This window comes from Crocodylus siamensis, chromosome 3 (assembly GCF_052110815.1).
Source record: "Crocodylus siamensis isolate JL-2025a chromosome 3, ASM5211081v1, whole genome shotgun sequence".
Lineage (NCBI taxonomy): Eukaryota > Metazoa > Chordata > Crocodylia > Crocodylidae > Crocodylus > Crocodylus siamensis.
The window spans coordinates 253,213,162-253,225,542 of record NC_143397.1 but is presented as its reverse complement, the minus strand read 5'-3'; the positions used below and the strand labels follow the sequence as shown (position 1 = coordinate 253,225,542).

The 12,381-nt window shown below is 42.1% G+C and overlaps 1 protein-coding gene across 5 annotated transcripts in view; it reads left to right on the top strand.

Annotated features, from left to right (window-relative positions):
• The window catches only part of TRAPPC9 (trafficking protein particle complex subunit 9), an 826,451-nt gene that overhangs the window by 107,385 nt on the left and 706,685 nt on the right, over nucleotides 1–12,381 (top strand). For all 5 annotated transcript variants that reach the window (XM_090040707.1, XM_090040706.1, XM_090040705.1 and 2 more), the window contains one exon: nucleotides 895–980. In XM_090040707.1, the coding sequence (XP_089896833.1) occupies nucleotides 895–980 (86 nt within the window). The remainder of the gene's footprint in view (nucleotides 1–894; nucleotides 981–12,381) is intronic.

Genomic DNA, 12,381 nt, shown 5'->3' with positions numbered 1-12,381 from the left:
CCATTTAAAGAAGAATAGGTTAAACATAGAGTACTGAAATATTTTAAAAACTGCCTCCATAATCATTGCACAGTCCTAGAGATACTCTAGCTACACTGGAATGAGACTAGGGTGGTAGATTGCTGATAAATGGGAATGCTTCTCTGTTTTTTACCAGTCCTCATTGTTATTTTAAAATTCAAGTTAATCTTGCTTGTAGACGTTTCCCTGTGTGGTACCTGCAGGGATTTACGTGCTGTTCTAAGACTTCTTCCCTTCCGTCACTGCGGAACCTCCCAGTCCACGTGCTGTTTTCTATGGTGAATGGAAAGGTCCTCAAATAATGACCCAGCTTTTCTTCCATTAACAAGTGATTTATCAGTATTTCTTGCCCTCCTATTTAAAACAAGTCTTTCTTCCCCTCCCAGTATAGTTGCATATATTTTGTTTATTTAGCTTTTGATTCTCCGAGGTACTGAGCACTCTGATCCAGCAAAATGCTCATGTGTGAGTGTAGTCTCATTGAAGTCAATAGGAATTATTCAAGTGTGTAAGTTAAGCATGTGCTCAAGTGCTACTTGTAGCTTGCTGCCAGAGCACTTGGGCCAGGAACCTGTTGTTTCAGTGAATGGGGCTAGACGCATTGAAACCTGCATACCTGGCACTGATTATGGCCTCTAAGCTGTACTCCTGCATAAGTACTGCTTCTTTCCTTCCAGCTATCGCACAGCCTGTGCTTACACATGTACTCTCGCCCTGCCGCAACATACTTGAGTAAGAAATTGGGTGTGGAGATTGCACAGAAAAGTGCATTTGAAGAAAAGGATGCTGAGCATTAACATCTCTTTACTAGTAAGCATTATGGTTAAGCAACCGCAATGATTAGGGTCTTTCTGTTTGAATTGTTCTTTATAGACTTCCAGTGGGTCCAAGGAGATGTATGTGAAGTTCAGCTGATGGTGTATAACCCGATGCCATTTGAACTGCGAGTGGAAAACATGGTATGTACATTTCTAAACTGCTTTTTTGTGATCAGGTCTTTCAACTGTTTGCAAAGTTTAATTTAGCAGTCTTTTTCTTGTATAAAGCAAGCAGATAAAAGCTACATTAAACAAACCAGTAAAGCTTTTTAAAGAAATTCTCAATTAGTCTTTTGTAGCACGTGGCTCAGACTTTCTCCCCTGTACTGATGATGTGATATTGAAATAAAGTTTGTCTGTTGAGCATAAGGGTGCTTTGTAATTTTCTGACCCGTGAATCAATAATACCAGCCCTTAAACTGACTTGTATAAAAGCTATGTGGGAGTTTAAGCACCTTTTGACTATAGTGGATTGCCACATCATAACCATCTCCTGGACTAAATAAACTTATTTAATAGAGCATTTCTTAACCTGGCAAAGGATTGTGTGGGAATCATCAGGGCACATCTCATGCTAATGTGTGGTCTATTTTTTCTTGTTCCCATCTCACCTTGGCTATTGCGAATATCTACCATCATTTTCTACTGCCCTAAGAATTTGTCTAACACAAGTCTTCAACAAATAATGCTGCCTGAAGTTTTGACTTCCCCTCAGCTTTGAAAGAGGGCTCAAGTATTGTGTGTGTGTGGCTTTTAATTCTGAGGCACAAAGGAGGAGGGAAGAAAAGTTCAGTGAGAGGAGGAGGGAGAGGGGGCTAACATATAAGCATTTAATCTAAAGATTTCAAAGACAACACTTTACAAACCACTGTTACTTAAACTACAAACTCTTTGCGACAGTAGCGCACTCCATTTATGTGTCTGTGCATTACTGTTTTCAAAGCCAGGCACCTCTTATCTTACTGTAATACATGCAGTATGCAGTTTGAGCTCTGCAAGCAAGTTTAATTTTGAAAGGAATTTAGGTTGAATGTGTGGAGCCCATCTCAAGCCCTCGTGAGCAAGAAACTGCCAAGTAGTGGAACACTTGTTCATCTTTTATTCTTCAAATTAAAAAAGAATAAAAAAGTATAAAGTTGTTAACAGTGAAATAACCCTGCTTTGCACTGTCTTATACCATTTTTAATATATTTTTCCTGTTTTTTTTCTGCCTTAACACTGTCAACCCTAGAATTGCATGCAATTGTTGTCCTTACTTTATCTCCATGGATTTGCCTTGCTCATACCCCCTGCTGGCAGAGGGAGAGTTCTTGCCCATACTTGATAGGAAAAGTAATTTATTGTGGATGTTTGGAAGCTACTGATTTGTACATATTTCCCCAAATAATTCCAAGTGACAGCTTTATCAACCTAACTTAAATTCACTTGGTTGCCTCATATATACTGCCAATTTATTTTTTTAACCTGAAAAGCTGTTACAAAATTAAATGTTTACAAGCTGTAGTTCTGATGCAAACTTCAGACGTCTGTATCTCTATCCCTCTTGCATAGATCATGACATGTTAACTTTCTTTTAAACTTACATTTTTTCTCTTTGATCATTCATGATAAGAACATATGCCTGGAAGTGAACTTCTAAATGAACAAGTGCTATTGCAAACAGTTATGTTACAGTCCCTTTCATAAACTTGCCAAGCTGCATATTAAATGCAGTTCATTTTGTGGGGGGTATCACTATTCCTATTGGAAGGCTGTTGCAGAACTTAACTGCTCTGATGGTTAGAAACATTTTAATTTCCATCTTGAATTTATTCATGCAGAATTTTTACCTGTTTCTACTTGTGAGTCATTGTCATAGAAAAGTAGGGCTGGAAGGGCACTCCAGGGGTCATCTACTCCAACCCGCTGCCTGAGGCAGGATCTTCCCTATCCAAACCATCCCGCACAAATCATCATCTAAACTCTACGTAAGACTACTCTCAACACTGACGCATCATAGACCTAACAACTTAGCCTGCCGTAGGTAAAGCAGGGGAACCACAGCAGCCAGTGTCCTGCTTCTGTAAAATGTTGTCAATGTACGCTGAAGAGGCCCTAGATAGTGTTGCACCACCTGCTAGAGGCAAGCAAACCGCCCTTCAGTCTGTACCAGTCTGACCATGGGGTAAAATTCCTTCCTGACCCCAAATACTGTTGGTCTGACCCCGAGTAGAGGGGCAAGACCCTCTAAGAACCAGAAACCTCTGTCTTTGCTCCCGGCAAGAGCATTGGCATGTCCCAGTTGAAGTCCCCAGCCTTGACTGCAGCTGACACCCAATGCCTCTGGGAAGACTTAAAAAAAACACCCAGACGTGTATAGCAGGAAAGGGGTAGGGGAGAGGGCAACTATTGGAGAAGGTAGAAGTAAGAGGGCAAAGCACTTCTATTTTTGAGAGAACATCCCCCCTCAGCCTTTGTTTCAGCTAGTCTGAGCAAACCAAGTCAAGCTGTCTATCACTTCTTTCCCGTCATTATCATCTGTATGTCCACTACAGTAGCTAGTCATGTCATATGCTGGTTGGACTTGAAAGAGCAAAACACTTTCAAGCCACTAGAAGTCGCATATTGTACACATATAGTACCGTTCATACTGGCAACTTGCTTGGTAGTTGCTTTAGCTCAACTTTTGTCTACCATACACAAAAACAGAAAAGAAAATATTAGTCCAAATTGCTTTGCATATACAAATTTGTGTGGTTTTTAAATATGCTTCATAAAATGACTGCATAGTTATTGGAACTTATTAAACTGAGAAGACAGCATACAGTTAAATTTGTATAATGAGAATGCAAGAGGCAAAGACTTTTTGGGTAATATCTTTTATTGGACAAACTGCATAGTTACAATTAGTATGTAATTTGTTCATGACATGCAATGTTAATGGAACTGTTTTAAGAGAGAGTAAATAGGCGTACAGAAAGTTATAAATAACGAACGTACATTTATTTACAGAAATCAAGCCTTGGTCTATACAGTGTGCACATACTACTTGCAGTACTGTTCATGTTATTCTAATTTTACTGTTATTACCACTGTAATGACTTGATTTTTTTTAAGTCATTTCAGGTTTCAATTTTATTGGTGTTCGTGAGGAAAGTGAGCATGTAAACCATATAAAAATAATTGAAGTCACAAACCTAATCCCACAGTCAGTATTCTAAAAATGTAGAGTGCTTTATTTCACAGCAGCTTTTTTCGATAATGTAGCCCCACTGGTTCAGATTAGTTTGATTCAGTTGCTTAAATGTTTTGTCTGTGGTACCATATGTGCATTTTTGTAGGTGTTTCCATATTATGACAAGAATAGAATGCAAATTTCTTGTTTTTACCAGTTGATCAATTGAAAGTTTAGGTTAATATGAACTTTTTTTGCAGCTGTTTTTTGATTTTCTAAAATGCATGTTGTCTTCTCTGCCAAGCCACTTAAATTCCATCAGACTTGTCCCAGCCACCTTTTTCTCTGATTTAATATCTGGTTGTCCCAGTCAGAATTAGCATGTTCTCTTGTATCCAGCATCATCATGTTCTCATCTTTATTCTTGACAGCTTCAGTATCAATCTCTTTCCTGTGTCTTGTTTGACTCTAAATACGAATCAGTACTTCCAGATGCCAACAAGGCTACTCATTTATTTCATCTTGTTTTCCCTAAATGCTGCTCCTTCTTGGACTCCTATGGCTCATTTCCTTCTGATTCTTTTTTCTCTTCAACTTCTTCAGTAGTACCTTCCTTTTTCCCCAGTGATCTTTCTGTCTTTTTGTTTCTCTGTCCCTTTTTCATCCTGTCTGCTGCCTTTATTTCTGTAGTGTTGTTCCACCCTCCTTGACGTCTGATCATCTAAGAGACTGGATTCTTTAGGCCCCTAGCAGATATTATATTTGCCATGTTAATGGTAACATGCCACACATTCCATCAATTTATCATGCCATATACTAGCCACAAAAGTGTTCCACATGGGCTAGCTCAAGTGGGTGTTTACAGGTGCCAAGTTGGGGGAGCTCACGCAGGGTTGCCTAGTATGTGGGACCACTGGCTCTTCCTGCCTTGCACCTGTAAATCCACATATGAAGTGGGCCCATGTTAGACTGCGCTGTGTGGGGTTTTCGATTTGTCAATGTGCATGAAACCAAGGATCATGATCCTGTGGCTCTGTGCATGCTAGAAAGTTGAAAGTGTGCCACAGGATATGCGGCACTGGGGACTGGCCCTTGAAGTCTCTGTGCTGGCAGTCATGAGGTTTGAGATCTGACAAATGTTTGACCCCAGTATTCTTTCCTGCCATGGCAGGGGGTCGGACTAGATGATCTGCTCAGGTCCCTTCCGACCCTAGAAACTATGAAATGTATCCTGCATTAACAATTGCATGTCCTGCCGTGAATGTGTGGCATGATAGGACACACAATTATTGGGATATGGTATCAGATCTCATTGCGCTGTTGATGTGCCTTTAGAGTTCTGTCTTAAGCTTTTTCCCCTTTACGTTCTGTGTAATTTCTTGGCCATGCCACCTTTATTCCTGTGATCCATAACTTTTAACATTGCATCAGAGGATGTGGACAAATGCTTGTGATTTTTAGAAGAAGAGAGATTAAAATAATTAAATAGGTCTCATCAGAAAAATATTTTTATCCATTTAAAAAAAAAAAAGTTAATAGTACCACTTTTTAAAGGAAGATGCTTAAAATTAGCAGGTACACAGCATATTCAGGTAAGAAAATCTCATTTAAAATGTATATATTAGTTTTCTTTGTCTTAAGAAAAAGAATGATCTTCACCTTCCAACCCCCAGAAAGCACCCTCAGTTCTTGATTTCCCCATAAGTTCTGTTCCTTGACTAAATGTTTTTGAAAGGGCTGAATATGGGGGAGAAAAAAGCAGGGGAGGAGGGTTACAGACCAGAAAGAGTTGCATGGCACGAGACAACTTTGCTGCCTTCTTTAGGCTGGTTAGAGATCCTTAATGCAAGAGGGGTGTGAGAGGCAGTTTTACCTGGCCACTGCCCCTGCAGCATCCCCTATGCCCCGTGGCACCCCAGGGTAAGGACCACTGCTTTGACATAAATTTCATTACCTCTGTAAGAAGTGAAATAAGTTTTATAGGGGGAAAATCTCCAGCCATCTCTTTGCTTCATTGTACCTCAGTGTTGTTAAGTGATAGTGACACTGCTTCATCCTTTTTTGGATGAACATTGACAATTTAAATAAGAATTTTAAAGCACCAGACAAATGCTGCTGAATTGTACTAAACAGCAAGTAGCAATATCTAACATGCCATTTAGACATTCTGGATATGTCACTGCATTGTGAAAGTGATTGGTGTTGATCTAGAGTGAAAATAAGCATCTTGGTTTCAGTTATGGCTGGAACTTTTATCATGCATGGTCAAGTTTATTTTGCTGTTTTTCTCTTTGAGTGGGTTTTTTAATCCTATTGTCTATGTTTGTACCTAAACAAATTTTACCAGATCATGGCAAATAATGAGAATAGTGAAAGCTCTGTTTTGCTAGTTACAGGATAGTACACCTGAGGCTCCTTACCTCTGGCATAATGATAGAGCCTGTTTTTAATATTTGTCTTTACTTCTCCCTAGTGCTTGCTCTCTAGAGAGGTTGCAGTGTTCTGGGAATCTTTTTAAGGAATTAAATTATAAAATGAGACTGGTACTGGTAATATCTTTATAACAAAAATATGTTGTAGTTGATGCCACAGTCAAGTAATTCAGGAGAATTCTCCCAGGGTTGTTCTCCTGGTAGAAAAACTCACCTCCAAGTACCTGAACAGACAGTTGAATGCTGAGTCTGTGAAGGGCAGAGAGCTTGCAGTACTGACACTTCACAGCCAGGGGCCCTTGTGTACACATCTCTGCATGGTGTGGAGGCTCCTTCAGCGTGCCTAGTAACAGATGGCATTAGTGCATAGGGCTGCCCTGCTTGACTGACCCAGACTGCCCCTGTTTCCTTGCAGCACAGTGTGAGGGTTATGAAAGGGGCGGGGGGAGGGTGGTTTTTTTTCCCCCATTTGGCTGGAGCAACAGAGTCTAGAGTGATGCTCTGTCTCTTGGGTTATGAGCAAAGGACCCTCAAATGCTAGAGGACTGTACTGTGGCTTCTGTACATACACTTTTCTGAGAGATGTTCACCCTCCCATGGGAAACTTGTCTGGGGGTAATGTAACCCTTGTTCCCTGGTTCTTTTTCTCTTGGAGTGGCCATTTTTTTATTTTACTCTGGGAGGAAAAATCCTGAATATCCACACACTTATGGTTTCTCCTGAGAGAGCAGTGACTCTCCCAGGAGAAATTAAATGTCTGTACTTGGCCTGTGTTCTAAATGTATACCTTGGAGAGAGTTTAAAAAGATGCAGAAAACTCATGTTTCCTGTTCTGAGCAGTGTTTTGGTCTTTTAGGCCACATGTGTATGGCTTTCCTTCTAACCTTGAATCTACCATCAGCAAATAAGTTTAATATGCGTGTTCCTGCTTATGGGTACCAGAGACCAGCAATTAGGCATACTAGATTGCTTCTGAGCAGCTCTAAGGGGATATAGTATCCCCTCAATGCTGTTCTTAGACTTTCCTGGGGCAGAGAGAAGCTTCTTGGGACAGGCAACTCAGAGAGACTCTGAGTGCATAACTGTTGGTCAGTAGCATGCTGAAGTTGGGAGCAGGTTGTCAGGGCTTATTTTCTTGGCACTGGATTTATGAACCAGTCCTGATACCTTGTGGTATACCTATTGAGCAAGCTTAATTTGTTATGTGCTCCTTTCTCCTTATGACTTATTTTTATGCATAAAAATAATTTATATTTGGGAATTTACTACAATAGGTAATTATTGCAGGAATGCTCTGATGAACATAAGCATAGTATATTCTGGGGAAGCATAATTAACCTATGCAAGTAAGTTTGTTAGTCATCAGTTTTTCCACTAAATAAGTTTGATGCATGATAATTCAATCCGTGGTGAAATCTTAATCCAAGGTTGTGATAGGATTTTAATGCTGCCATGTACTCTCCAGCAATGCTGATATGGTCTCCCCAGCTGTTAAGTAGTCTCTTAGATTTATGATAATCGTTCTCACCTGGGGTGTTGTGGCAAGATGGAACCGCACCTCTGCAGAGCCACGTTGGGAAACGCCACAGCCTTTCCTGGTCTGGTCCCATGCAGTGACTCCTGGAAAGAAGTGCACAGGGCAGGTAGAAGTGTCCCCTGCACCTGTTTCCAGGAGAATAGTGTAGACCTATGCAGGAGGTGCATGGTGCAGTTCTACCTTGTTGCCCTGGTTGAGAAGTATTGCCCTAAGGATGAGAGAATTCACTGATGCACTGGCAAAGCGCATGGTGTTTGTATGCTTATGTATTAAAAAAACCTCAAAGGCAAAACCCCAAGCAAATAGTATTTATTATGGCAAGCCTTGTTCCTAATTGGACACGGTGTGCTTGTTTAAGGCGTTCTCTAAATCCAGGAGGTGAAAAATATGTTGTATAAGGTAGGGCATATCAGGTCAATTTTGAATTAATTTAATTCATTGTTCTACCCTTTTCCACTTGCAGCAATCCCATTCATATAGACTCGAGTCTGTCATAAAGAGGAAAGGTAGAATAATGCTTTATTTTATTTTGCTGTCTAGGCTTCATTCCTAACACGTTAGCGTGGTCTAACTTGGGAGTAATTCCATTGCAACTAATTGAGACTTTCTTGTGCAAGTGACAGAAAAATCAAACCTGTTGTGAGGGGGCCTGAGATGAATGTGGACAGGAGCCAGCAGTTGCACTGATACTAATCCTATGCTGTTGTGGGAAAAAGAAAATGTTAGAAGTCCGTTAAATTCTTTATTGAATAAGGAGTTACCTGGTAAGCTGATGCGGTACAACAACAGTTCTCAACTGGGGTGCCACCACTTCGAAAAAAGGTTACAGAGGGATGCCCTGACGACAACAAAGGTTGAGAACCACTGATTTATGATTGCTTGTGGATGGAATTGATAACTGTTTTTAATATCGGTAGGTAGTAATTTTTGAGAATATTTAAGCCTGGTTATGTTCAGAATTTTACGCTAGTAAAAATTTCTATATATCAATATTAGTAACTGGTAGTAATTAGTAGATTTTTGTATGGACATACGAACACTGGATGTATAGAAGTGACTAAGATTTCACTCCTTCAATGGCAAGGGATGGGACTTGACCCAGGGTGTTCCCTTCCAAGTCCTGTGTTCCTAAAGTAGAAGATAATAGATCATAGCTGAGGTTCTAGATTCAGAAATAATTAGATTTCGTAACAAATTTGACTCAATCATTTTTTAATTTGAAAGAAAATGAGTACACAGTTACCAGAAAGTGCAACTCTTGCAGCTTCAGTTTTTTCAGAATGATTACATATTTCAGGAATTTTCTCATAATCATGTCTACCCTCAGGTAAAGGAAAGCTTCCTTTTTTTGTTTTGTTTTGTTTGACATTTAAATTCAGCTGTGGCTGGAGACCCTGTTCTTCCTGCAGTCCTTTCCAGTCCAGTCCCACACAATCCTCCCAGAAACAGAGAGGTGCTGGGCAGGTTGGACTCTTGTGCTCCCCTGTTTCTGGGAGGAGTGTGCAGGGTCAGGCTGGGAAGGTCTGTAACAAATGTGCTGTCTGTCAACAGCCTTTTGCACTGTCAGGCTGGGCTGAGGAGCAGCCCTTTGCATTGCTTGCAAAGGCAATCCAGTTGCAGAGCCGCTTCAGCCCTGTTGTGTGTGCAGGGGGCGGCAGAATGCGTCACGGCTGGATGGTGCCTGGGCCAGGCGGGACCAAGGGGACCCACTGAGGGCCAGATCTGCCCGCCCCAGTATAGTAACATTTTTCTTCTGTCTGCTCTCTGACAAGAGGTTGTTACTGACTTTGGAAGTTGGATTTTGCTGCCATGATCTATTCCTTGATCGCCCTAGACTTAAAGAATGTGCTACATGAGAGGATGCAGATTATTGGACCACAGAATTAACTTAAGAAACATGAACTAAAACTTAGTGCTTTGTCTTCCAAACACTGTTGTAAATGTTAGTTCACCCAGCACTTTTTGTGTGAGATGCAAGTGTAAGGCAGGGATGTCAAACTCACCTGCCCTGGGCCAAACCTGGACCTCATGAGTGCTTGTAGGCCAGATCCAGCCCAGGGCACAGGGTGAATTTTCTTGGGTGAGCATTCTCACCCCTAAGATACTACGTCCCCACCCCCCCACACACACATATGCACACTCCTTTTTGGAATGAAAATGACTGTTGTGTGCTCTGTACTGACAGTATGTGATAGGCAAGCACACCTGCTTGATCAGACTTCTCAAAGTCCTGGGACATGGATGCCTACTTTGTGACTCCTGTGGACTCTTAGGAGCTGGGTTTCTTAATATTCACTTCTGCATTATGGGTATATGCATTATTGTTATTATTAAAATTAATTTATAATAGAATGCAATTTGCAAAATAAGACTTTCAGAAGTTAATTCCTTACTTGAAGTTTAGCTGTTTGAATTTTACAGTAATTAATAAAATATTAAAATAATGAAGGAAGAAAAGATACTTTTGTGCATCTCATCTTGATTCCCACTAGTGAGAATGGTATCCTCTTTTTTTAAACTTGCCCAAGTCTGGACTTTTTCCTAGTTAAAAATACTTGTGTACATTGGCTGCAAGATCTTAGTATGATGACTAAGCGTTTTAGTCAAAAGTAGGGTTATCAGAATGGTAATTCTGTATTTTCATCTTCTAGCTAGTGCTTCATCAAAGGACTCTTGCCTGGGCTTCTGGCAGAAGTTGTTTAAGGGCTTTATTACACATTATGCTTTAAGCTTCTAAAATTTTGATCAGTGTTAGTGTTAGCTTGAATTTAGAGCAATTGCACATTGAAGCTAAGTATTTCTCTGATTTTGCCTCAACCTGCACAGCTGTGATTTGCCACTGGAGTGTTGGTGACTCGAGGCCTGAGTAGGAGCTGGAGCTGTGAGTTGCTACTCCAGGGCTGGTGGCCCAAGACAGGCTTCCATCCCAGCCTAGGTGGAGGTGGGCTGGAGAGATGTGTTGGTGGAGTAGGAGGCACCATATACGGCATCTGTACCCATAGTGGGACTCCACCAATGACTGGACCATGGGTATAGATGGCTATATGCCGTACAGGAGGGACTGAGTACATAAAAGCGGTGGGGGTGTAGTTCTCTATGTTAAGGAAAGCTACGCATCCCTGCAAGCTGATCTTGGGGACCCAGGGTGGATGACTGGAGAACACGGGGAACATGGAACAGGGGACACAATGATGGGAGTCGACTACAGACCTCCCACCCAAAGTCCTGAGCTTGACCAGGAGTTCACTCAGGAACTGGCTGAGGCCACATGCTCCAGGACCATGGTGGTCATGGGTGACTTCAATTACCCAGACATCTCGTGGGAGGATCACTTAGCAAAATCCAAGCGGTCGCAAAGCTTCCTCTTGTGTGTGGATGACCTCTACCTGACTCAAGGAGTCTATGGGCCAACGAAAGGCAAAGCGCTGCTCGACCTGGTACTGGCTACTGGGGATGACCTGATTGGTGACCTAGTGATTGATGGGAAGCCGGGTGACAGCAACCACGAGCTGATCAGCTTCACTATCCGCCATAAAGCTGGCAAGTCAGTCAGCAACACAGAAGTCCTTGACTTCAGAAAAGCTGGCTTTGACAAGGTCAGGAGGCTTGTCAGTGAGGCTCTAAGGGACCACAACCCCAGGGAGATGGGAGTTCAAGAAGAGTGGTTGCTCCTCAAGGAAGCGATCCTCAATGCATAAGCTAATTCGATTCCATGTCTGAGGAAAGGCAGCAAGAAGGCACAGCAGCCCCCCTGGCTCTCCAGGGACCTGGCAGACCACCTGAGGCTAAAAAGAAAGGCCTACAAAGGGTGGAGGACGGGATTCACCTCCAAGGAGGATTATTCTGCACTAGTCCGGTCTTGCAGGGAGCAAACCAGGAAAGCCAAGGCTGCAACTGAACTCCAACTAGCTTCGAGCATCAAGGACAATAAAAAGTCCTTTTTCAGATATGTGGGGAGCCGGAGGAAAAGCAAGGGCAACGGTGGACCCCTGCTGAACCAGGTGGGACAACTGACAACTGACGCCCAGGAAAAAGCCAACCTATTAAATGGGCACTTTGCGTCAGTCTTTCATCAGTCCCATGGGACACCCATGCCCGCTACGGGACAGGGAGGTCCGGGTGAGGGAGATCCCCTACCCTCCATTAATGCTGACCTCCTGAAGTAACATCTTGAGAAGCTGGATACCTTCAAGTCAGCCGGCCCTGACAATCTACACCCCAGGGTACTCAAGGAGCTGGCAAGCGTCATAGCCCAGCCTCTGGCATGGATCTTTGAAAACTCCTGGCACTCTGGTGTAGTGCCCGAAGAGTGGAAGAAGGTCAAAGTTAATGCCTACCTTCAAGAACGGGAGGAAAGTGGATCCAGCTAACTATAGGCCCATCAGCCTGACTTCTATCCCAGGGAAGATCTTAGAAAAG